The sequence below is a fragment of the Syngnathus typhle genome, linkage group LG6, assembly GCF_033458585.1.
Source record: "Syngnathus typhle isolate RoL2023-S1 ecotype Sweden linkage group LG6, RoL_Styp_1.0, whole genome shotgun sequence".
In the NCBI taxonomy this organism is placed as follows: domain Eukaryota; kingdom Metazoa; phylum Chordata; class Actinopteri; order Syngnathiformes; family Syngnathidae; genus Syngnathus; species Syngnathus typhle.
Window position 1 is genome coordinate 7622930 of NC_083743.1, and position 23548 is coordinate 7646477.

The 23548-nt window shown below is 42.4% G+C and overlaps 3 protein-coding genes and 6 non-coding genes across 9 annotated transcripts in view; 6 read left to right on the forward strand and 3 right to left on the reverse strand.

Annotated features, from left to right (window-relative positions):
- The window catches only part of kmt2a (lysine (K)-specific methyltransferase 2A), a 38141-nt gene extending 35119 nt beyond the window's left edge, over positions 1-3022 (reverse strand). Inside the window, exon 1 of the mRNA XM_061280103.1 lies at positions 2747-3022. Within this exon, the coding sequence (XP_061136087.1) occupies positions 2747-2992 (246 nt within the window). The 5' untranslated portion in view covers positions 2993-3022. The remainder of the gene's footprint in view (positions 1-2746) is intronic.
- A 560-nt stretch (positions 3023-3582) lies between these two features.
- Positions 3583-12689, reverse strand: ube4a (ubiquitination factor E4A (UFD2 homolog, yeast)). Its single transcript, XM_061280104.1, has 20 exons — positions 12586-12689; positions 11906-12078; positions 11566-11742; positions 10704-10816; positions 10465-10617; positions 10223-10382; positions 9911-10113; positions 9651-9842; positions 9231-9564; positions 8881-9010; positions 8505-8812; positions 8291-8423; positions 8021-8211; positions 7654-7754; positions 7419-7532; positions 7122-7296; positions 6862-7042; positions 6618-6765; positions 6359-6516; positions 3583-6185 (listed from the first exon to the last, which is right to left on the reverse strand). Exons 2-20 carry the CDS (start codon positions 12036-12038, stop codon positions 6044-6046), a joined length of 3246 nt encoding a protein of 1081 aa, XP_061136088.1. The 5' UTR covers positions 12039-12078; positions 12586-12689; the 3' UTR covers positions 3583-6043.
- Positions 12690-13077: 388 nt separating this feature from the next.
- Positions 13078-23051, reverse strand: LOC133155093 (mitogen-activated protein kinase kinase kinase kinase 5-like). Its single transcript, XM_061280107.1, has 31 exons — positions 22544-23051; positions 21668-21725; positions 21505-21595; positions 21366-21430; positions 21225-21280; positions 20416-20463; positions 20181-20223; positions 20036-20108; positions 19840-19971; positions 19703-19765; positions 19421-19502; positions 19067-19183; positions 18917-18998; positions 17239-17291; positions 17088-17134; positions 16975-17022; positions 16858-16903; positions 16647-16788; positions 16333-16436; positions 16214-16252; positions 15576-15654; positions 15416-15492; positions 15259-15319; positions 15056-15158; positions 14920-14978; positions 14660-14745; positions 14402-14576; positions 14215-14283; positions 14052-14138; positions 13459-13585; positions 13078-13363 (listed from the first exon to the last, which is right to left on the reverse strand). Exons 1-31 carry the CDS (start codon positions 22643-22645, stop codon positions 13267-13269), a joined length of 2511 nt encoding a protein of 836 aa, XP_061136091.1. The 5' UTR covers positions 22646-23051; the 3' UTR covers positions 13078-13266.
- trnak-uuu (transfer RNA lysine (anticodon UUU)) lies at positions 13667-13739 on the forward strand. Its single transcript has one exon. It is a non-coding gene; the product is annotated as a tRNA-Lys (tRNA).
- trnak-uuu (transfer RNA lysine (anticodon UUU)) lies at positions 15916-15988 on the forward strand. Its single transcript has one exon. It is a non-coding gene; the product is annotated as a tRNA-Lys (tRNA).
- trnak-uuu (transfer RNA lysine (anticodon UUU)) lies at positions 17422-17494 on the forward strand. The gene has a single exon. It is a non-coding gene; the product is annotated as a tRNA-Lys (tRNA).
- On the forward strand, positions 17767-17839 carry trnak-uuu (transfer RNA lysine (anticodon UUU)). Its single transcript has one exon. It is a non-coding gene; the product is annotated as a tRNA-Lys (tRNA).
- Positions 18124-18196, forward strand: trnak-uuu (transfer RNA lysine (anticodon UUU)). Its single transcript has one exon. It is a non-coding gene; the product is annotated as a tRNA-Lys (tRNA).
- trnak-uuu (transfer RNA lysine (anticodon UUU)) lies at positions 18479-18551 on the forward strand. The gene has a single exon. It is a non-coding gene; the product is annotated as a tRNA-Lys (tRNA).
- Positions 23052-23548: the final 497 nt, after the last annotated feature.

The window sequence follows — 23548 nt, forward strand, 5'->3', positions numbered from 1 at the left end:
GACAAATTACAGACCCATATGTCTGACCTCGATTGTTTGTAAGGTCATGGAAAAACTACTAAAGCGGGCTCTACAAAATCACCTGAACAAGCTTGACGTGCTAACTGCTGCTCAGCATGGTTTCCAGGAAGGACGTTCCTGTGTATCGAATCTCCTAGTAGCCAGAGAGAAGTGGGTAGCTGCCGTCGACGCTGGTAAATGCCTTGATGTCATTTTCGTGGACTTCAGCAAAGCCTTTGACAGAGTACCTCACATGCGTCTCCTGCTTAAACTCCAAAGGGTTGGCGTAACTGGGAAGATCTTATCCTGGATTGCTGACTTTCTGGAAGGACGTTATATGCGAGTGAAAGTCAACGACGCATACTCAGCGCCTGTGCTTATGTCTAGTGGAGTGCCACAAGGATCGGTCCTTGGACCCGAACTCTTCAAACTCTACGTCAACGATCTCCCGCAAGAACTGAACATTCAGTGTTTACTGTACGCGGATGATTTGAAACTTTGGGCTGAAGTTACTAGCGTCGAGGATGCTGACCGTTTCCAAGACGTGTTAGATAGGCTCCATTGTTGGACGGAAAAATGGCTGCTTCCAATAAACCATGCCAAATGTTCAGTGCTCTCCATGGGAACTCAGAATCCACTCAGGGCGTACCATATTGGAGGATATCTCCTTAAAAACACCACAAGTGAGAAGGACCTTGGTGTCATAGTGTCGTCAGACCTAAAGACTAGTCTTGACACCACGAAGAAGGTCACCGCTGCCACCAGGATGTTTGGATCCATCCGACGGTCGTTTGCCCGTATGACTCCTGCGATTTTCAGACCCCTGTTTATTTCTCACGTGCGTCCCATTCTTGAGTACGGACTGCCTGCAGTATTCCCATTGACCAAGCACGAAACCGATATGCTGGAGCGTGTTCAACGTCGCGGTACGAAAACAGTCGCAAAACTTCACCAGCTTTCCTACGAAGATCGACTGGAACAGTTGAATCTCTTCTCTCTGGCCTACCGTCGTCACCGAGGAGATTTGATATATACCCGGCGCATTCTCCGAGGCGAACTTGGTGAAGACCTGAGGGAGTATTTCATCTTAAATAATGATACTTCGACACGTGGTCACAGTTTGAAGCTATACAAACCGAGGAGGTTACGCATCCATGGCGACGCTACTCTCTCTACCCGTGTAGTTAATAGCTGGAACCGCCTACCCGAATCATGTATCACAGCCCAGTCAGAGGAAAGTTTCAAGAGAAGTATTGACGCAGTGTTTACAGACTGAATGGTGAAACTGCCGACCGCGGTATCGGTACCGACTTTTTTCCGACATTTCAACCGCGGCTTGGTAGCATCCCTTCAACGTCCGGGAAGTGAAGGAGCTGACAAGGGACTCTTCCCTCTGCTTTCTACCTTTCAATGAATCAATGAATGAATCACACGGCCCGTCAAGCGGGGTGCTCGTTGTTGTTGTAGCCGGCCCTGCATGCGCACTGTCACTCGACGAAGCCAACTCGAAACTCCCCAAGTCGCACACAATCTCTCCAAGGGCAACATTTTAAAACAAACAGAGAAAGGGGAGGATGCACGCGGCTCCGTAATAAACGTGACCACGAAGCGTTTGCAAGCCGCGCATCGTGTCGCTCCTAGCGAGCTACGCACTGGCTACGAAGAGAATGGGTTCACCTCCCATTTTCCAACGCATCAGCAGTAGCATGACGGCTAGCGTGGCGTAGTATGCTAATTTCGTTAGCCAAGCCACAAACAGCAGTAGAAATGGCTGCACTTGTAAGCTCCACATTGTGATGCGCGACCCGTTGGAGTGATGTCAGACAAGCATAAATACTTGGCCCATTTCCACAACCCTGAAAACACTCAAAAGGTGGAAATAAAACTGTACTACGAGCAGCTAGCGTACGAGCTAATCCACCAGCTAGGTTAGCCGAAATCTTCGCAGCAAGATGCACATCTCAAGAAAAGCCTGTGATTTAACACAAATCATTTATTGGAAATATACCCGCGAGAGAATTAAATGAAACGAACTACTGCCGTGGAGGAACGCTAACTTCGAGTCTCGATCATATTTGTGTGCTCTCGCCCCCTTCAAGTTGACATGTCTTGTTTTCAAACATACTACACGCTACCTTGAAGGGTAGAATTCATGCAATTTGTATTCAACATTTTTTTTCGCCTAGAGACACAAACAACTTTTACTGTTATGGTATAAGACGTGCAAGTCTTGACGCGTCTAAACGAGCTAATGTCAAGTTGCTAACTAATAGAGCAGTTGTAGTGGCTTGGTTACATGATCGGCGTTTGTTATCTGTTAATAGTGAGTTAGTAACGCTAATCATGTGCCCTTGGGTGGTAATAATAATATTATAAACACTCATTTCTAGAAGATGGGGGGGGGGGGGGTTGTATTAGGCTGCTAGTTAGGGTCCAGCCTAAAGAGTATGAGGATGTAGCCTCTCTTCCCACTTCTACTACAAACTAACTTTGTTCCCAGCAGAACCTGACACAAGCAAACGTCTCGGTTCGGTGCCGTGTGGGCTACGGATAAAAAGTTTGTGCTCGTAAAAGTGCAGCAAAGTTAACGGAGCATCCTGGCGATGGCAAGTTCTGCTCACTTCGCACACCGATAGATTGTCCACGTTTAGACCGTTAGCTGCAAAACAACGAACGCTTCTCCCGGTACCGAGACTCCCCAACCGGGATAGTCTCTTCCTCACTCCCCATTCCGTCCAGTGCTTACCTCCGCGCTGCTCGAATCACTCGATTCTCCCAAAACATCCCGAAATTTCTGCAGGTTGCTCCCGATGACCGAAGAGACCTGTAGTGCAGCATCAAACCCGGGTCCGAGGCCAGCGGCGTGCGGGTGGGCTCCCGGGTCGTTCCGCAGAGAGGCAGTGACTCTTACCCGGCCCGCTCTCCTCCCGGTGCCGGAGTTGCTGCTCCCTCCGGGCCGAGCGGGGAAGCGCCACCGACAGCTGTGCGCCATTTTACACTCTGTGCCTATGTGCCCTGCAATCACAGATACGTCGGTGGGCGGAACCCTGAGCCAGCACTCCACATAAACAAGCTCCGCCACGGCCTCCGCTCTTACTGGCCGACGTGTCGTTATCCAGGTTGCGGGGCGGACCCGACACTGCCCGGACAATGCATTCGCTCAGTGGGTGCGATTGGAGCTCAGCGCCGCCGAGTTCTAATCAGATTCAGGGGCTTTGCCCGGGAAACGAGCGGCGCACTTGAATGACAAAAAGAAGTCAAACTGTTGGAATAAACTGTTGGAATAAACAGAGGCACGCGACAAAACCAAACCACTTCTTTGAACGAGCGCAATGTTGCACAAATAGACGCATAATAACATCCGAAAATAGTGAAAGTGTTATTTCAATGCTCCTTGGTTATCTGTACCATTAATAACCTATTTAAAACTGTGCCACATTTGCAAGAAACATGCATTTGTGGTGGTGATATTCGATATTCCACTATTTTTTCTCTAAAGGCACTCGTAAACAAGCAAAATATACCCACCTCATTTTACACAGTGTAAAATAAAATCTAGCATATAGCCACAAAAAAGACAAATGGTTTTTATTTTTTTAATTATACTGTACACTCAAAGTAAAATTTTACAATAAAACAAAAATAGAGCAATATGTTTTCACCAAAGATTCTTAAAGCACAGGCATGCCAAACCACCACATACTGTACTTCCTTCACATTTTGTCTTGATCACAACCACATTGAATAACTTTTATTTCTTAAATTCTAAACAGATAAACCTGCACTTGTTGAGTCCTTGCACTCTACCTGCAGCGCTCTCTATTTAAAAAAACCAAAATGTGTCAAAAGTGTAATTCAGTTGGCTCTTCATGTTAATGCAAACAATATAAAATCCTTGCAAAACACTACCAGCAATCAGTTAACCGTTAGCAATTTAAAGGGAATTTAAGAAAGTAAAATCTGGTCTCAGGATAAACACAGGGAAAATAAAATAACATTCAGCAGCCCGTACTCTTGTATTATATTGTAATTTGATTTTGTCAATCCAAACAGATTATTTTAAACGCCTCTCTGAGAATTTTTATTTTGCCATCTCTTTAACGCATAATACCGAAAAATAACCCCTCACCTCCCCATCTTTGTTGTGTTGGGTAAACAGAATAAATGACATCCCAGTGAATGTTCAGCACCTCTGTAATAGATATAAACATTTGTATCCTTAAACCGACTGTCATCAGTTTCTTTGTTTGTTTTTTTGGTCAAGCACCAGCAAGCATATAGTTGAGATTTCACATTTAAAACTAAGGAATTGTGCTGTGCATCGTCGACTTTCCAGCAAGACTTCCTTAATGCGGTATCTGACGTGTGCTTATGAAGCCGTCATTGCAATTTACAAAACAAATACAATGAGGGCTCTAAATAAAAACCTCACACGTTTTAAAAAAAAAAAAGCCTTACAGTTTAGGTGCTGTTTATATCTCTATGTAGCTTGACACAAAAGTGCTGCGTATTAGTAATGCAACTGTAGTTGGAGCCTAAGTAATAAATATTCAGCTCTGCCATCTAAGCATCACTAAATACTTGTGTAGCTATATGAAGTTTTGTTAAGGTGGTACGTGTGTGAAGAATATTTAAAAAGCCCTAACATTACAATTGATGTGAATGTCAAAGTATCACAAAAGTCAAGACAGGGGCGAGAAGATTCAATTTCAGATTTTTTTTTTAGTCCTCAGACGGCCGGTACTGTTTGAATGGAAAAACTTATATTATCCATATGTATTATTAGCATTTGTTGGTTACCTTGCTTCCTGAACCCAACAACTATTTGTGCCACTTTCGGCAGCAATGATTGCAATCAATCTTTCTCTTTAACTTGTGATGGATACACAGGTGAACTGTGACACGACATCGCAGATGCAACAGCCAATCGAAAACGCAACATCGTATCACATGAGCTGTCGCAAAAAATAAATAAAAAAAAAGGTAAGAAGCCAAATCCAGACCACTGCTGACAGTCCGTACCGATACAGTATATACAGTATGTATATGTTTGAAAATAATACTTAATATTTCTAATATTCATTTTATGTGTACCTGTGGTTAAAATAGTGCAGCGTGGAGAGTCTCTGTCAACAAAATGTTGGGGCAATCAATGCTAACAGTCTCTTAACTAGCCACACGCTCTTCTTTATTTTTCACTAACAGCTACAGCGGGCATGAAAATGGTGCCATTTTTTTTGTGGTTCAATAAAAACTGACAATACGCCAGGGGTCGCCAAGCTTCTTAAACTTGAGAAGTATTGATTAATGCAAAGTGTGTTATACACTTCTGAAATTAATTTGCTGAGATTATGTTGATTATACTTATGATTAATTGATATTGTGAATAATTATGTGGACATTTGTATTATAATAATTAGGAAACAGATAAATATCAATATGCAACCCTTTTTTATTCTCCCAATCTTCACATTACTAGAACACCATATTTCATTACCGCTACTCATTTTTTCTTAATTTTCTTATTTTATTTTTTTTGTGCTGCAGCAAGTTGCGGTCGAGGGTCAATCGCAAGGTGTGCGAAAACGAGTCGCCGACTGTAATTCGTTCATGATGGTCCGGTTCAGTTGCATTTGTGTGCATTTCTCCGTGTCTGCGATGGGCCGAGGAGGTTAAAATTAGCTGACTGGTATGAAACATTTAAGGTTTATATATATATTAAAAAAATAATAATAATCTGGATGAGGCAAATGCTTTTTCACGGTCCTGTAGTTGCGCTATTCTGCTTAAAATCCCATTACTCCCAAAATGCTAATGTTTCCCAGTGGGCAAACATTTGTCAACCAGCTGTGATGCGGCAGTCTGTTGTACGAAGGCTAGGCTGTATTAAATAGGATTTGAACGCAGTATTAGACAGAAGTCTAGAATCTGTGGCGACAAGCACACCAGAGATTACCCCTCCTCCAAAAAAAGGCAGAGGAGCACTCTCGATGTAAAAGAGGAAAGCAAACAAGGATGCAGTCACTGTTAGGCACTGAGCGGATCAAGTCTGGTCACTTGGTCCCAGCTGCAGCCTCTCCTGCTTATGCTTATCCAGCCACTGTAAGATCTGTTGTTTGAGCTCCTCATTTGGCCTGATCTGGTCCATGGTGAGAGGACTGCGGTTGAATGGGTCTGTCTGGTCACTGGAATGAGGACACACTCTTTTTATAGACACTCTTTTGCTTTGTTTTTTTTAGTGTGAGAAGGAACTAAACCCGTGGCAAAAGGAATCAAGTTTACAAACCTTTTACTTGATTCAACGCAACGAAAACAAACCAGAGATGTAAAAGAACCCTAACGTTATTTAAGAACTAACCTGAGGAGATGCCTTGCTATAGTTGAGCGGTCGACTGTGACGTTGGAAGAAGGAAGAAGAACGGGATCCAGCATCAGTGTGGACATAATGGGATCTAAGAATTCCTCTGGGGCATCCGAATAAGTCTCCTCGTCTTGCAACTGTCGATCTGCATGGGACTGCAGTGCAGGCGGAGTGACAGGAGAATTTGAGATACACAGGATTCCTCCCCCCACCCCCCAAAAAATATATTTTGATTGTCTCCAACAGAGACAAATACCTTTATCTTATCAGCAAGGAGTCCAAAAGCCACAATCATGTCCCCGGGCTTGTTGATTTTCTTCAGTACTCTCACTGTTTGGGAAAAGAGGGTCGGCGAATACGAACGTCCATCCTTTGGGACGGTAGAACAGAAATTCTCCTCATCTCTTTAAAAGAAAATACAAATATATTAAATTACAGTAACTCAACCTGTTGAAGCAAAATCATCCAACACAGCGCTCAGGAGAGCGCTCACAACGTACCCCAGGTTCAGGTAGATGGTGCAGATGTCAGAGACAAGCTGCTGAGGCTTAAAGTCAAACTCACTGAAGTCCTTCACTTTAAGAGCACCCATCTTGGGTCCTACCAGGTGCTGTAAAAAGTAGTTGAGCATGGAGATGATCCTCTCAGCCAGAAAAGGGTGCACAAAGATCCCTTTGATCTCTAGGAGGGGATAAAACAGGGACATTATTGCAGAAGAATGGTAAGAATTTAAAATATAGTGCATTTGAATCAGTCCAACCTGAGGTGAGGAAGGCCAGCGTGCCGATGGTCTCATTAGACATGATGTTGTGGAAGCGACCCAGCTGTCCAAACATCTGCAGGCTTGACTCCCTTTCCCTTCGGGCATCAGGGGCCAGGTCATCCCACTCTCCTCGATCCCACTCCAGCTGCAGGATCTTGATTTTACTCAGGTACTGCAAGATTCAAAACAAGTATAGCTGAAAAAAAATCTATTATTTCCCTTGCACAGTGAGACAAAAACTACTTGAAAGCGGATATGCGTTATTCCTGTGTTATTTGTGTGATGTCACCTCACCTGAATAGCCTCATCCAAAAGAAAGATGGCGTCGTTCATTAGCAGGTTGAGGAACCTGAGGAACAAAGGAGGATTCATGGCTTCCAGGTTCTTGGATGCATAGTCTGCCAAATGCTGAGAACACACAAAAATTAATGTTCTTATTGATTTGCTACATGGTCATTGGTAGTAAGAATCAAGTTGGGCTTTTAGTTTTTCAAAACCAAATGAAAAAGAAACACATCTCTCCTATTACCTTAATACTGTCTCTGTAGTTATTTTCACCCCACATGAACTTGAGGATGGGATACATGGGTCTTCTGTAATTGAACTTCTGTTCAAACTGGTGAGGATCACCTGAAGAACAACAAGGGGCAATAAATGAGAGGTTTCCATTTGCTGTAGAACAATCTCTAATTGGCAATTTCTCTGTGGAGAACATCTTTTAACACACAGCGAGGTTCCCATTTTCAATATCGTCCCCACATCACAAAAATCTCCAAAGATATTTGATCTGTCTCTGTTTATTTTTAAAAAAAGATAGCTAAATGAGAGTTTCAAAGCAAACATGGTGAGGTGGCATTTGGTCGTTGTGCCGCACGCAAACGGAAAAGGTGTCTCACCCGTAAATTCAATGTCCACAAACACAGTGATGAGGGCTTCAGCCAACTGTGGTGCATATTTGTAAGAGCAGAAGACTCTCTGTCGCTGGAAGACGATTGGCTGAGGAGAACCAGGTGCCAGAGGCAACATGTGGGGCATTACAGCCTCTAAGACCTCTGCCAGCTCTGCTCTCAAATGTGGATTCTTCATCCTGTCATGAATTCAAGATATTTTTTACTGAACCACTCATGGTTTTGTTTAATCTACCACAATCAAATCCTATATTATACCTCTCTTCATTCCCCATGAAGACGGTGATGAAGTTAAGAATCTGCTCAAGACTTTCGGCTGAGGTCTCCAAAACATCATCGGCAAACGGACGCAGAAAGATGAAGAGATCTCCCAAATTCTCGGCAAAAAACTCTGTAAAACATACAAAGGCAATCTCATTGAGCACGTTTTAATCAAACGTATTGATCTTAACTGAAGTATACTTAACCTTACCTGGTACAAAGCAGAGCATGGTGTTCTGCAGTGCCGGCAGCGGGAAACTGAGTGCTACATGTTCGGGGCCGTGGTTTCCCAAAGCAAACTGCACCAGCAGAGCGGCGGTGGACGCTTGGAGGTTAAGGCAGCATTGCAGCATGGCGGGCTGCGTGGTCGCGGCTTTGGTTGACAAGAAAACAATCATCAGGCGCTCAAACTGCTCCAAGAGTTGCTCCGTCATGGGGCTGCTTGTACGGTGGGCTTCTTCGCACGCCACCTGGAGCCGGTGGAGAGACTGGTTCATCTTGACCAGCTGTTCATGGAGTCTGCGACAACACCACACCGGTTCATGTCTGTCACGTGGGAGACACAATGCATACGAGGAGTAGCGAACCTGTGGAAGCCGAGATGCAGGGTGAGCTGAGTGAGGACGAGGTTTTCCGTCAGCAGGCTGTAGGACTCCACTGCGGGCTCCTGCGTGGGCTGGGAGGGCATGGGGGTCAGACAGGTTTCTTTGTCAAGACCTGGCGAAGGATACAGTTGATTATTCAGGTGTATAAATTCACTTGCCACTACAAAAACATGCATACTCTTTTCCTTATTCATGATTTGCGCTATGAAGCCGGACGCAGTCACACACAGTAAATGACAAACAATTGCGCTCTGACTGTACCACTGACCAATTCATGTCAGTAAAATGGCGGCAATGATAAACAAGGTCATTAGAAGGACGCTTTTGTTCACCTCTCGCATGCACATTGCGAATGCGCCGCTCCTCTTCACTCAAGTCTCTGATTGCGCAGTACGTGGGATTAAATGTGAGCAATTTGGGCGAACGTGGCCGGCAGAAGGGCTGGCACAGCCTCAGAAGTGCTGCGCCCAAATTCAAGAAGAACGCATCGGAGGCGTACATCTGAAAGAAGATCTCGGGCATTTGATTGGCCCAAATCTTGGCCCGGCCAGCGTTGGCGTGCAGGCAGTTGCCCAACCACGACAGCAGCAGGTGGCGCGTCTCATTCGACCGCTGCAGCAGGTATTTAAACATTTGGTGCAACTTGTCGTGATACTGGCCCATAAACTGCAAAAGAAGGTCAACACCTGGGTGAGCTCCGATGCCTTCATCGAGTTCACAGTAGTCCCGCTGGCAACCGAAGAAGTGTTCACCTGGTGGATGTTTGCCTCCTGGACTTTAGTCTCTTGACGGCTGGAACGTGATGGGTTCAGGAAGTAGCCGTGTCCCTCGACCACTCCTGGTGTTTTCAGCAAGCAAGACACGCTCAACACGGTTCCTAAAAGGCTCTTCTGGTACATCAAGCCATTAGCCGGATCTTTGGGCTGAATGTGCTCCATCAATACCTGGAAGGATCAAGCATCAGTGGACATCTTCTTATAACGTAAATAAACCTCCAAAAGTGCTTTCTGACCTTGGCAATATCTTTATTGTAGCTGAAGTAGAGAAGCACGTCAAGGTAGAAGTATAAGAAGGGCTGACACAGATCCATGTCTTTGACTCTCCCCTGGAAAATATCAAACACTGGAACCATCACCTCCTGGAAGGTCCGCACCTCTTGGTCGGAGAGCAAGGCGGCGATCACTTCCTCAACAAACTCCACCACCTCCTCTGGCTCTGAAATGCCATCAGGACGTTGCGAGGAGCGAGCAAAAATGACACGTTAAGCTTCTGCTGTGACAAAGTCAGCACACAAGAACTCGGGCAGGCTCGATCCAGAACATACGTGCTCTACTGTAAGCATCCAGGAGCAGGTCCAGAAGCTGCTCGTACACACTTTGGTTGACATAGATTTCTGGGGTGAGCAGAACTGTGCGTGTGTTTGAGACCGTCAGGTTCTTACAACGAACGGAGAATGGCAATAGTTTCTCTGGCACCTTGGTCACCTGATGAAACCAAAAACACCCGTTTTTATTTGAGTGGACCCTTCATTTTTTTCGTTTACCATCAATACTCTTATTATCATACCTCTTCCTTTGCCCTCTGAAAACAAGCAAAGAGGTACGGGATGGCACATTTCTCTCCAGCGTCACGATCAGCTGACAGGTTCACGGCGCTGCATGACGTCATGTAGATGAGATGGTTTCCTGGTTCGAGCATCAGCAGACGATTAAAAAGCGCCTGGGGGGGGGGGGGGGGGGGTGTAGAAACAGGAAGCGCACATGATCAAAACTGCTGCTACTCAAAATGCAAAATGGTGACCTAACCTGCTCTATGTTATCCATGTCCAGCCAATCCTGTCCATCCAGATCAGCCGCCATCTCCTCCAGGTAAACACAGCGAGGCGGGATGCCATTGTCCCCTCTTAAACCGGGATCACCTAGAAGTGAGGATAAAATATGCACGCATATGCACTGGATTAATCGCTCCTGAAAGACATGAAACAAAAACTTGCAGGAATAAAAATAAATAAAAAAAACGATTGAATTCACAGGTTGAGGTTGAGATCTGTGACAAGTAAATGGATTTCACTGCTGTGTTTATTGGGTGACTTGGGGATTTTTATTGTGCACTTCCAAAGAACAATGACTCATCTTGAAACGAGTGTCAGTTGCAAAGAGACCCAGCACGCTCAAAGCAAAACTTCCCGCAACGTGACGGTGATGAGTCATGATTCCATTCCCGCACATTCTTGGTGTGACTTCACTATATGACCAAGTCAAGGCTTGATGGGAGTGATAGTGGCAACCAAAATACATTACAGTTGAAATACAGCTTTGTGGGTGTCACATTGTATTACTGCCACCTACAGGACAAGACTGGAACATGTCAATCATCTATCCATTATAATACAAAAAATATTGATAACAAATATTACACCGTCATTACATTACAAATATTAAAGTATTTGTTTTCTGATTATTGATGACTCCTAAATGTTTTTTTACATTCATATAAAAGGCTCAAGGACAAGCAGAACAATACAATATTCTCCCACTAGATGGCAGAAGGGAGAATTAACCTTATATGTTTATTGTAAAACTGATTTTATTGCTTGTGTTTGTTAAAAAATACATGGGAAGATTTAAATATCATGTTAAATTGCAGCTGAAGTTGATATTTACTCACTGTTGTCCAAAGTGATGAGAAATATACGCTGGATCATGTGATTCACATTGAGTTGCTCGCACAGTTCCTGCCGAGATCGGAAGGATCGGCTGATCTCTGTCACAGAGTCGTCATTGTCGTCGACGCTGTCCGAGACAGAGTTCTCGGACTCCGATTGGCTCTCTCCGGAGTCATCTTCTGTAAATGTGACACAGTTTTAAATCGGTCTTCTTAGATCTGAAACAGTTGTTAGGTACAGTTCAGTTGTATTTAACTTTTAAGTACAATGGTTCCTTGAAATACGACTCATGTGTACGAACAGCAGTTTGACTGCTTCATGAAGCACTTCTGAATTACTCACGTGGCGGTCCAGTGGATAACGGTGCAGACTTTTGGCCTGACGCAAATTGCTTGGCATCAGCCAACGAGCTGAAGAGGGCGGCGAAGGGGTTACGGGCGATGTTGTGGTTGTTGTTGTTGCCTTGGTCAGTCATCTCACTGAGGCTCAACACTCAGGCCAGCCAAGATCATAGTCTTCAAGGATTCAAAATCATCATCACATGATTTGTCACTACCTATTTTTAACAATGTGCTTCCTAGTCGAGGATCATTTATGCTTGCTCACGTGCACAATATACATGATACTGTTATTATGGTGATTGCCAAGACAAGCTGCACAAAGTGCAAATCCAGAAATTGATGATTTAAGCAGACACAGAAGGGTTATTGATGTAGAATCTCTTCCTTCCTACCTGCTCGGTAGCTTCGTAACATCGGTTTTTCAGAAACGCGTACTTAATGGAGGACTGTTCGTGGGTCACGATATTTCAACGATGACATCGAGAAGTTTGAATGATTTGGTCGTAAAAAGCAGTGCTAGCTGGTAGACGGCTAATCACTTTAGCAAGTTAGCTAGCGTGGGAAGCAACAAGCTAAGTTGTCAGTGGCTTTTTCGACATCAATTTCATATATTCGGACCAGGACTGCATGAAATAAACAGCTATTCTATGCATTCAAGTGGATAAAGGTCTGTTGGCGTACCTGTCTGTCTTGCAAAGTGTCTATTTTGCTGGTAAATTCTTCTCTGTATCACTACGAATGCTGTCAGTTCCCCAGTAAATACAAGTTATGACGTCATCAATATGAGTCGGACTACATTTTTTTTTTCCTATTTTCAACCCTGTTTCACTGTTTTTGTTATGATCATTTTATTTTAATTATATTTATGTAAATTACAATGACTCCATGGGTTATGTTAAAAATATTTACAAATATATATCAAATTATTGTTTCCTTATCCTTATTATTATCATCATCATTATTATTGTACATATAATTAATAATGGATTCTTATAATTTATTTAGTCATTCATCAAAAATGACCTTTGTCAAAAGGTTGGAATATGTTTAAACACGTCAGTTAGCAAATCGGTCTACATATAAGAGAATATTAAGATATATAACTAGTTTTATGTGTGAAATGAAATTAAAGGAAGGTAAAATATATAATAATGGAATTTTGTGTTTTTAAAATTGTTGGAGACTTTAAGTTACTTTAATACATGGCAGTACTACATTGGTTACATCAGCATTGACTGGGAATCCAGTGACCGAACCCCCAAGACCACCAAAACCAGTTTCATCATGTGAGGTCAAGCCTCTCGTATGATATGAGTTATGCATGGAAACAGCTCGTATCCCACCATGGTCTGCTCACAGCTATCAGGAAAGCATAACGTACTTCTCAGCAATCTCTAATAAGTACAAATTGGAAAATCCCGAGGGGTCCTTGGTCTGCTGCGTCTCCATGACAACCATCCTGCACAGACATTATGGTATATGATTTAGAAATACAGTGAGCACTGCAGAAATGGCATCGGTTTGGAATCAGATGCAAAAAATTAAATATTAGACCTGTCAGATTGTATCAGCCGGAAGAGTTTCTTGGGGTCAGTGGTCTCTTCTAACACATTGGCGACACCTCTTTTCTTCCTCAGCCAACCGTGACGCCACACCGCTAACAATGTGTCCTCCAAATACACTGCAGAAAAAATAAATTAAAAAAAAAAATTGCTCTCGTATACACACAAACATAAACTGACTCAAAACCTATTTTGTCAGAGCCTGGATAGCTCAGTCGGTAGAGCATCAGACTTTTAATCTGAGGGTCCAGGGTTCAAGTCCCTGTTCAGGCGTTATCCTTTAGACAGGCTTATCAATGAATCTCTTCAAATCATGTAAAAGTGCTGTCATGTTTAAAACATAAACCTTGAACTTCAATGGTTACACATCCAGCTTTTTGACAAAAAAACATTTAGGTTAATTTTTTCAATTTGATGATAAATCCACTTCTTATTAAAAAGTATCAGCACTAATAATAGGTCCTCTATTTTTTTTAATTCCCATCTATTTACTTTTTTATTTATATTATCGTGCTTTTATTGTCCAATTACTATACTACGATATTATTTAGATTCCAAAACCTTTGGAAGACAGAGGTGACTCACCTACAGACTCCACATTATGTGAGAAGGTGGTCTCGTGAGGGTGGCCGCTCTTTAGCGCCCCCTCCAAGCTGACGATGTGTACTGTGCCTGCAGTGTGAAAGATGAATAACACATAAATGATTAAGTAAAGTATTAGGACAATATGAAGATTACATGAACAAACCTTCCAATAAGACCAGCAGCGAGTTACTGTCCAACTGTTTGACTTGTATGACATCTGAGTCGCGTTGATCTGTGACGATACACATGCAGTGCCGGTTTTTATCATTGCAATGCTAATTAATCGCTAAGACTTAGATTGCTATAATTACGATTACAGTAGTAGTTGCAGGAGTGTGTGTGATGCTCACCCGTGTCATTGCGTGTGAAACAAGAGTTGGAGTTGAGGTTGATGTACTCCAAAGCGACGGGCAGCGCGTGATCGGACCCCCGGGAGACCCCGATACAAACCAGCGGGTACTCCTGCTGGGGGTCCAGCACGGTCTCAAACACTCGCAGTGTGTTGGGGAGGGGAAAGTCAAAATGCTACATTGATGGAATGACATAATACTGGTTTGTGATGTGCTTTTTAAAGAAAAATAAACTCTCCTTGTTGCAGCTCTGCCTACCCTGATCAGCAAAAACTTGTTCATTGGCTCGTACCACTGCAGCAGCACCACACTGGACTCCAGTGCGCAGCACAGGAAGTTGTCCGCTGACAAAAAAGGAACACATGCTTCAAAAATAAACAGTACCATGCGCAAAAAGAAGAATGTTGAGTAAGGAGACGAGGAGACAAGGAGTTACAGTTAGGAGGGATTGAGAAGGAGGCTTGGGAGTGGTAAAAAACACACACAGTATTTGTAGTAATTGACGTATTTGTGAATACCGACTGAGCACGTCCTGCATCCCTTGGTGTCAGGAATTTTACACGTCACTGCATATTTCCTAAAGATGCATTTTCTTGGGTGAGTTAAGGCGGTACAAAACATGTGATGGAGATCTGGCACAGCATCCGGCGTTACCGTGGCAATAGCAGATGAGTGGGCAGCGCCACCATCCTTTGGTCCCTGCGAGCTTGCTCGTGAAGCTCCTTCAGCGAATGGGAGTGAAGCTGTGAGGATTTACCTAAAAAAAAGAAAAAAAAGACAGGATCTTCTCAAAAGAGAGCTTTCATATACTTCTTGATATGTTCCTCTAAGTCCTCGAGAAGGTGATGAAGACGTACCCGATACGGACAAGAGTACGTTGTGACAGCTGTAGACCCAGGTGCACTTGCCAGGATACAACTGAATAGGAGCAGAACAGAGGGGCGAGTCAGCATTTTCTTTAGAGCTTGGAAATTAAAAAAAAAAAATCATTGCATGCCCACAAAGTAAACGTACTAGCTCCATGGTGGCCTCTGAGCTGTTAAGGTTAAGTGTGTAGATGCCTTCCTCCGCGCCGACAATCAGGTGTTGATCTGAGGGGGTTCAGAAACGACACACTGGGTCACACACTGAAAATAATTTTACAAAGTGGAGGATTCATCGATTTAGTTGGTACCTTTGGTTTCTGGGTGTTCCCAAGTGGTGGAGCACTTTACTTTGAGAGGACAGCCGTGGAAAATCTTCTTAAAGTAGATCTGAACCAGGAAGGAAGACATTTGGCTGTACGATCTAAAATAATTTGCAAGCTCAGAGCCTGGATAACTCGGTCAGTATATAACGACGGACTTAACTGAGTCCGTTAAAGGTGTCACGAAATAAAATTTATATTGTCCTTTAATAAAGTCACAAAAATCTTTTAATAGTCACTTAACTCCATCAATAGTCATTAAATTCTGGCGTCCGTCCATCAATAAACCTTAACCTTTCAATGAACTCTGTGATAGCTGCTCTTCAGAGCCTGGGTAGCTCAGATGGTAGAGCATCAGACTTTTAATCTGAGGGTCCAGGGTTCAAGCCCCTGTTCAGGCTTCAGATCAGCAGAAGACAATATAAAATAAGTGTGTTTAAAGTTTTTAACATTAATCAAGTACAAGATGATGAAAATGTCTTTAAAGACCCTGTCGACCTAAAGTTTTGCAAATTTGACACACCACTGAGAAAAGTATTGTTAACTGATCTGCCAAAGGTCCACTAATAAGGTCAATATATTAAGTCACTGCAGCAACCCTATCAATAACATTCATTAGAACTCACAAAAGGTTTCCTGAGAGGATTCACACACTTGGCAGGGTCCTGAGAAAAAAAACACACACACACGAGATGTGTCATGTGTAATAATAAAAGCAAGCAGACTTCTGTACTTCGACTCATACCTTTGTTGAGGGCGGCTGCTGCTGGTGTCTGCGTCTGCTTTTTGGAGGCAGCTCGGGAGGTAAGGGCGCTACCTGTTGGTCTAACAACTGGAAGGACAAGGGGTCTACACACACACACAGACACACACAGTCCATCAATCACGTCACTAAGCTCCTAAAATCCCTCAATAAACTCCATCAACTGTCACAAAAGTCTTCTAGATGAAGTTACTCAAATCAATCACTGAAGTCCCTGAATAAAATCCCCAAAGTCTATGAGTGAATAAAATGAGAAGATTAAAATGCATGTATGTGTGCGTGAATGCGTGTCTGACCCGAGTGTCTGATGTGGCGTGGAGCCGCTTTGACATGGGTCCCGCTGGATGTCCTGACGAGGGGCAAGGGGACGCACAGAGAGGACGCTTTGACATCGTCTTCTACCCAAATGATTTCCTCAGAGCTGGAACGCACTTTGGGCTACGCACACACATATACATTGATGACTTTAATTTCTGTCGTAAAGGTTTGGAGAAGTGTTTTTTTTACCCTGGGGGGAAGTGGAGGTGGCATTTCGTCCATTGGCATTGTGACACTGCGGGGAAACAGAGAGAGTGGACTGAGAGTGTGTGTGTACGCGTGTGAGATTGTGTGTGAGCTGCTTACACATCCACATCATCATAGTCGTCGTCTGAAGAATCTGATCTCTTGCCCCTGACGCGTAAAATGAGCACACGTTTAAAAACACATCCAATACGATGATGTGTGTGTGTGCATACCTTGCCCGATGCGTGTCGGTGCTTTTTGAGCTTTCTGAGCGCATCAGCTGCAAAGAACACATTAGAAGCACGTCAAGATTGTATGATTAGGTATGAATGATTGCATGTGGATATTTTGTATGCATGGATGGTTGTGTTTTTAAAGGCTTACAGTTATATGGGCTGATTCTTTCTTCACGGGGGTTTGAGAGTAGATCTGCTCCACTGCAACATTATTAAGGAGATTCATTTGATTAAATCGTTCAGTCTTACTTATAAATACATTTTGTGAAAATAAGCGTCAGCAATATGGTTGTTGTCCTTTGGACTGGACAACTAACTTATCCCTTCAAGGGCCTGGGTAGCTCAGTCGGTAGAGCATCAGACTTTTAATCTGAGGGTCCAGGGTTCAAGTCCCTGTTCAGGCGTTTATTTATTAGAATACCTAAATAAATATTTCAGGGTGAAATTTTATAGGAAGTGTTGAGAAAAGGGTTAGAATGTAAAAAATAGATTACTAATGTAACAACAAAGTCATTAAATTAGTAAAATCCATCACTGAAGCCCATGAATACACTCAATGATGTTTCTAGTCCTTTAGTAAAGTCACATAAGCCTATTAAGTCACATATTTTGTGAATAGCGGCAGCAATATGGTTGTTCTCCTTTGGACTGGACTAACTACCTCAACCCTTAAAGGGCCTGGATAGCTCAGTTGGTAGAGCATCAGACTTTTAATCTGAGGGTCCAGGGTTCAAGTCCCTGTTCAGGCGTTTATTTATAAGAATACCTAAATAAATATTTCCGGGTGAAAACTTACAGCAAGTGTTGAGAAAAGGCTTAGAATGTAAAAAATAAATTACTGTAACAACAAAATCACTAAATTATTAAATTAGTAAAATCCATCACTGAAGCCCATGAATACACTCAATGATGTTTCTAGTCATTTAGTAAAGTCACATAACTATATTAAGTCACATAACATTTGGTGAAAATAGTAGCGGCAGCAATATGGTTGTTGTCCTTTGGACTGGACAACTAACTCACCCCTACAAGGGCCTGGATAGCTCAGTCGGTAGAGCATCAGACTTTTAATCTGAGGGTCCAGGGTTCAAGTCCCTGTTCAGGTGTTTATTTATTAGAATACATAAATAAATATTTCCGGGTGAAAACTTACAGGAAGTGTTGAGAAAAGGGTTAGAATGTAAAAAATAAATTACTAATGTAACAACAAAGTCACTAAATTATTAGATTAGAAAAATCCATCACTGAAGCCCATGAATACACTCAATGATGTTTCTAGTCCTTTAGTAAAGTCACATAACTATATTAAGTCACATAACATTTCGTGAATAGCGGCAGCAATATGGTTGTTGTCCTTTGGACTGGACAACTAACCAGAACTCCCAAGGGCCTGGATAGCTCAGTCGGTAGAGCATCAGACTTTTAATCTGAGGGTCCAGGGTTCAAGTCCCTGTTCAGGTGTTTATTTATTAGAATACCTAAATAAATATTTCCGGGTGAAAACTTACAGGAAGTGTTGAGAAGAGGGTTAGAATGTAAAAATTAAATTACTAATGTAACAACAAAGTCATTAAATTAGTAAAATCCCTCACCAAGTCCATGAATACACTCAATGATGTTTCTAGTCCTTTAGTGAAGTCACATAAATCCATTAAGTCACATAAACCCATAAAAGTCAAGTAGTATAATTTCCACCTAGGCACTGTACATAATTAAAGTCCATTAATAAAGTTACAAAAGTCTGACAAGAAAGTTACTTAAGTCTGATCGTTTCTGAAGAACTTATGAAGTTGCTGGTTACGTCATATGATTGTGTGTTGTCTTACACTTTGTGTGTGAGTGTTTCCTCTCGGCCCAATTGTGTTTGTTGATGGACTGGATTCTCTTCAAAGATCCGAGTCCACTCACCTTTAATCCAAGCAGAGATTTCAAATCAAGTCAAATTGTTGTCACAATGTGCTGTGAGTAAATCAGACCTCCATGTCATCATCATCTGTTGCTGGGTAGAATTTGAGATTCTCTGGGTGTCGACACTTCTCCAGCAGGTCCAACGTTAGTGCTCGGCTCAGACTTTGCTGGGTCAGGAACATGTGCTGGGACACGAGAGCAGACACAAATAAAGTTTCCAACTATTGTTAGCGTTTTAGTGTTTCAAATTTGAACTCAAAACTGAGCTTCAAGCCTGGTTGGGGTTTCAAACAAGGGTGATGTGTAGACAATCAAGCTAGCAAGCAATGGTTTCAAGCCAGGGTTAAAAGTGAGAGTTGGGGTTTCAAACTCGTGTTTTAAATGCAAGGTTTCAAGGTACACTTGATGATCATATGACTGACTGTAAGCATCTTGGAGGCACTTGGTCTCTTCTTGGGGTTCTTCACCAGCATGGCCTTCACAAAGTTGTAGAACATGGACGACCTGCACACAGTAAGCAGGCAACTTCATATCAGGTCCATAAGTGAGGTCACAATAATATCCATAAATAATGTCACTCACTAAAGTCACTAAATTCCATCTATAAAAATGACTCAAATCCATCATTAAAGGCGTAAAATTCCCAAAGTAAATAAGTTGTTTTATTAAAAAAACAAAAATTCTATCATTTCAAAGAACACTACCATTTTGCTTTGTCCTTCAGTTTGGGGGGCTGATAGCCACTCTTAGACATGAGGAACAGGACACTTAGGGAAGAAAAAGAAAACAGAATTCAATTTTGATGATGATGACGACGACGACGATGATGGCAATGATTTACCGCAGCGGGTGAAGTTCGAACATGGGAGGCTGCAGCTCTGCCAGCTCAATGGCAGTGATGCCCACCGACCAGATGTCGCACAACTCATTGTAACCGCCTTTAATTTCCACTGCTGCCACCTCTGGCGCCATCCTGAGGGGAGGAGGGTAAATGGTCAGTCGACCTTTTGAGGTCAACAATTTAGTTGCAAGCTCACCAGTACGGTGTCCCAATGAAGGACATCCGGCGAGCCAGCGTGGCCGTAATTTGGGCGGAGATTCCAAAGTCCGCTATATAACAGAGAAGACAAAATTATGATGTGCCTAGTTGATGAGTTGTCATCTTCTTCACGTTCCACCTACCCAACTTCACCTCACCGTGGTCGGTGAGGAGGATGTTGGCACCCTGGAGACAACACAGAAGAAGAAAATAACTCACATACAGTACATATACAGTATAAGTATGAATAGACTACAAAAGCCCGAACAAAACAGAATGGGGCTTAGAATACAACCCAGAGGTACTCCACAGGCAAATAATCTTTTATCACTTTTTTTCTGGACCATACCATGTTTACATCATATTTAATGAGTTCACCTTGATATCTCTGTGCATTTTCTTCTGTCCATGAAGGTAGTCCAAACCCTAAACAGACACACAAAAAACACGCATACCCCACACAGAATGTGTTTGACATTTTTTCATTAATATCATGTTTAGTATGATGATAATTATTAAAAATATATATATATTTTTGTGGCCAGCGCAAGTTTAATGCAAGCGCATGTGAGGAGTTTCCTGAATTATGGAACGAGAAGTGCACACAATCTTTGATAGCTATTATCAACTGGTGGTCCGCGGGCCTCTAGTGGTCCGTGGCTGTATTGCAGGTGGTCCATGAAATTGGAAATAGAATATAATTGTAACATTTTAAAAAATCCAATGGATTTATTAATTAGACTTGATTTCTTTTCCAGCTAATTTTGTCAATCATTAAATATCCAAATTATGTCAAATGTAGCCGAGCTTCCCAAAATAGACATACAGATGAAAATATTTAGTCTGTATAGGTCTATCCTCCTTTGGTGCAAAATAAAATAATATTCCGGCAAATCAGTGGTCCCTGAGTTGCTTCTTGGTTATAGTGGTGGTCCCTTGGACAAAATCAGTTGAAAACTCCTTATCTATGACACGCCGGAATATGTTAATAAGAAACTGTAAGATCTCTACTTGTGGGTGATGCAAAGTTTCCAGGGTGATCATAAATTGTCGTGCACCGGGGGCGTGTAAAACAAAACTGCCCTGGTCTGCCGAAACATCTAGTATGCGCAGTATGGTCTACTAAATTCCCAAACACAGAAAATTACACTTGCCCTGGCACAAAAATGAGCCCATGGTGTGACTACCTGAAGCATCTCCCGGCAGATGTACGCAATCTGTGCTTCTGACAGAGACCCAGTTACTGTGACATACAAATAAATCAAAAATATATCTCTGCTTATCAATTACTGTGTCTTATTATCATTGTGATGATTGTTCACGTTTACCAGTGTAGATGTCCAGCAGGGAGCCTCCCCCGCAGAACTCCATGCAGATCCACAGTTTGTTGGCCCTGCATGTCAATCAATCAACGAATCAATCAGACAAAGAGAATGTTTGACGCAAATGGTTGCCGCGCAGTCTTACCGTAAGTAGCTGCCGTAATAAGCCACAATGTTGGCATGTTTGCAGCTCCTCACGATGACTATTTCTTGCTGGATGGTGGAAAAGTCATCCTCTGGGGACAAACAAATAAATGTTTGTAACAAGCTCAGTCACGACAAAGTAAAAAAAAAATTAACCTACTCACCTGGTTCGGTTTTAATAATCTTAATGGCTGTCAGATCGCCCCTCATCTTATTACGTGCCTGCACACATAAAATAAACACACTCATTAGATAAGTCAGGCAAAGTTAGTTTGTATCATTAAAATTAAATATTGATAAGAGGCAAGTTTTATTGCTAATTCCATTTGACCCAGTGGGTTCTTAGCTGGCCAGTTGTGTCCAACTTGCTCCCCCATTTTCTAAAAATATTTATTTTTATTATTATACATTATATGCCAATACCGGTTCCGGCGTTACACAGAGGAGCTTTTCTAGTAGATTATCCAATTAAACCGTTTCTTGAATTAGGGGAATGAAGAACTGATGTTAGTTTAAAAAAATAAGCAGTAAATGAAACAAACGACGAGGAAAAAAACATTTCCTATTACAGATGTCGCTCGCTACATGGGCAAAAAATGGCCACGATTAAGATAGTAAAATGTAACCAGGCCTGAGTGTAAATAAAAAAAGCACAGAAAATGGATAAAGAACCAGTTTGTGTCTTTGTTGCCTTCAGGCCAGTTGTGTATATTGTTTAAAGATAGAAGAAAAGTTATTTTTTTGATTATGCTTTGACTCAAGGTGCAGTTGCATACTTTCAGTTCTCGCTAAACCACTTCCTCCTGACCTGTGAGGCCGCGCCGAAGCACCAAAAGCGCGATAACAAATGTTACTTATCAGGAAACAAAATACAACACTGGAACATTGCAAACAATAATACATTCATTTAACACAGAAAATGTTAATTCGCCTATAATTACAGATTCACTGTTTCAGTTGCTTCAATCTTCCATTCCATCTATGATAGCAAATTTATCCAAAAAAATAATAATAAATGATTAAAAAGATTAGCAGCTGACCTTGTAAACTTCCCCGTACGTTCCCCATCCGACCCTCAGCAGAATCTCATAGTCGTCCTGAGGGTTCCTGGTGGAGAAATCCTCTCCGTGTTGAAGATCCATCAATCGATTGACTTAATTCTCACACATGCACACACGCACATACACACAAGGATACAAATAACACACAAGGATGGAAATAACACACACACGCTTAATGTAAGCGCTGATGTACAGCCTCTAAGTCACTTTTTCTTTATCTCCAACTTGTAGGACAGCTGCGGAGGCCCGTGCACACGCAGACGCGCACCTTCCTGTTTCTCACTCACTTGTACGTCTTACCCTATCAGCACTCCAGCACCTTCACTGATAATCTCCTCATCTGCAGAATCAATGCAAATCTACTTCTAGATGTATTTCCTGTCCACTGGTGCAGATGATATGTCAAAAAAAAACTCCAGCTGAGGTCTAGAAAATTAAATCAAAATGTACTTGGGTTGAGTTTGCATTGAGGTCCAGTGAATATAACAAGGGAAGAATCATCAGACGCCTCCGTTTAAAATGTGTTGATGAAACTGTCAACTCGACTGTTCCATCGCTGAACACGTCACACGAAACCACATTACACATACGCACGTAAACATTCCAAGGGCGGCCCTACCACTAGGCACACTAGACCAGTGGTCCCCAACCACCGGGCCGCGGACCGGTACCGGTCCTTGGGTCACTTGGTACAGGGCCGCGGAGCCGCACAGGAAAAAAAAAATTGTATATTATATATTATATTATAATATATAATATTATATATATATATATATATGGTTGCAACCACCGAAAATTTCTTTTTTTTGTGGTCGCAAATAGCCCCTAACACACCCCCCGCACCCCCAATTTTTTTTTGTGGTCACACAAATCGAATTTAAAGGAACAGAAAAAATAATGCAGTCACTTGGGCTACGCGTGACATTTATGTGTCTATAAGTCATTTGCCCGTTTTTGATCACTTGACCAAGAAAACACCCAAAA

Bases quoted from the DNA above. Each gene is read 5' to 3' on its own strand.
- ube4a (XM_061280104.1), bottom strand. From the start codon at position 12,038: ATGACTGACCAAGGCAACAACAACAACCACAACATCGCCCGTAACCCC. The intron at 10,817-11,565 runs GTGAGTAAATAT...CCTCACTTCTAG, and splicing joins TCTCATCACTTTGGACAACA to GTGATCCCGGTTTAAGAGGG. The intron at 6,186-6,358 runs GTTAGTTCTTAA...TCCTCATTCCAG, and splicing joins ATAGCAAGGCATCTCCTCAG to TGACCAGACAGACCCATTCA.
- LOC133155093 (XM_061280107.1), bottom strand. From the start codon at position 22,645: ATGGATCTTCAACACGGAGAGGATTTCTCCACCAGGAACCCTCAGGAC. The intron at 20,109-20,180 runs GTAGGTGGAACG...TCTGTTATATAG, and splicing joins CCACGGTGAGGTGAAGTTGG to CGGACTTTGGAATCTCCGCC. The intron at 14,746-14,919 runs GTATTCACAAAT...CTTTTTTGTCAG, and splicing joins ATGCAGGACGTGCTCAGTCG to CGGACAACTTCCTGTGCTGC.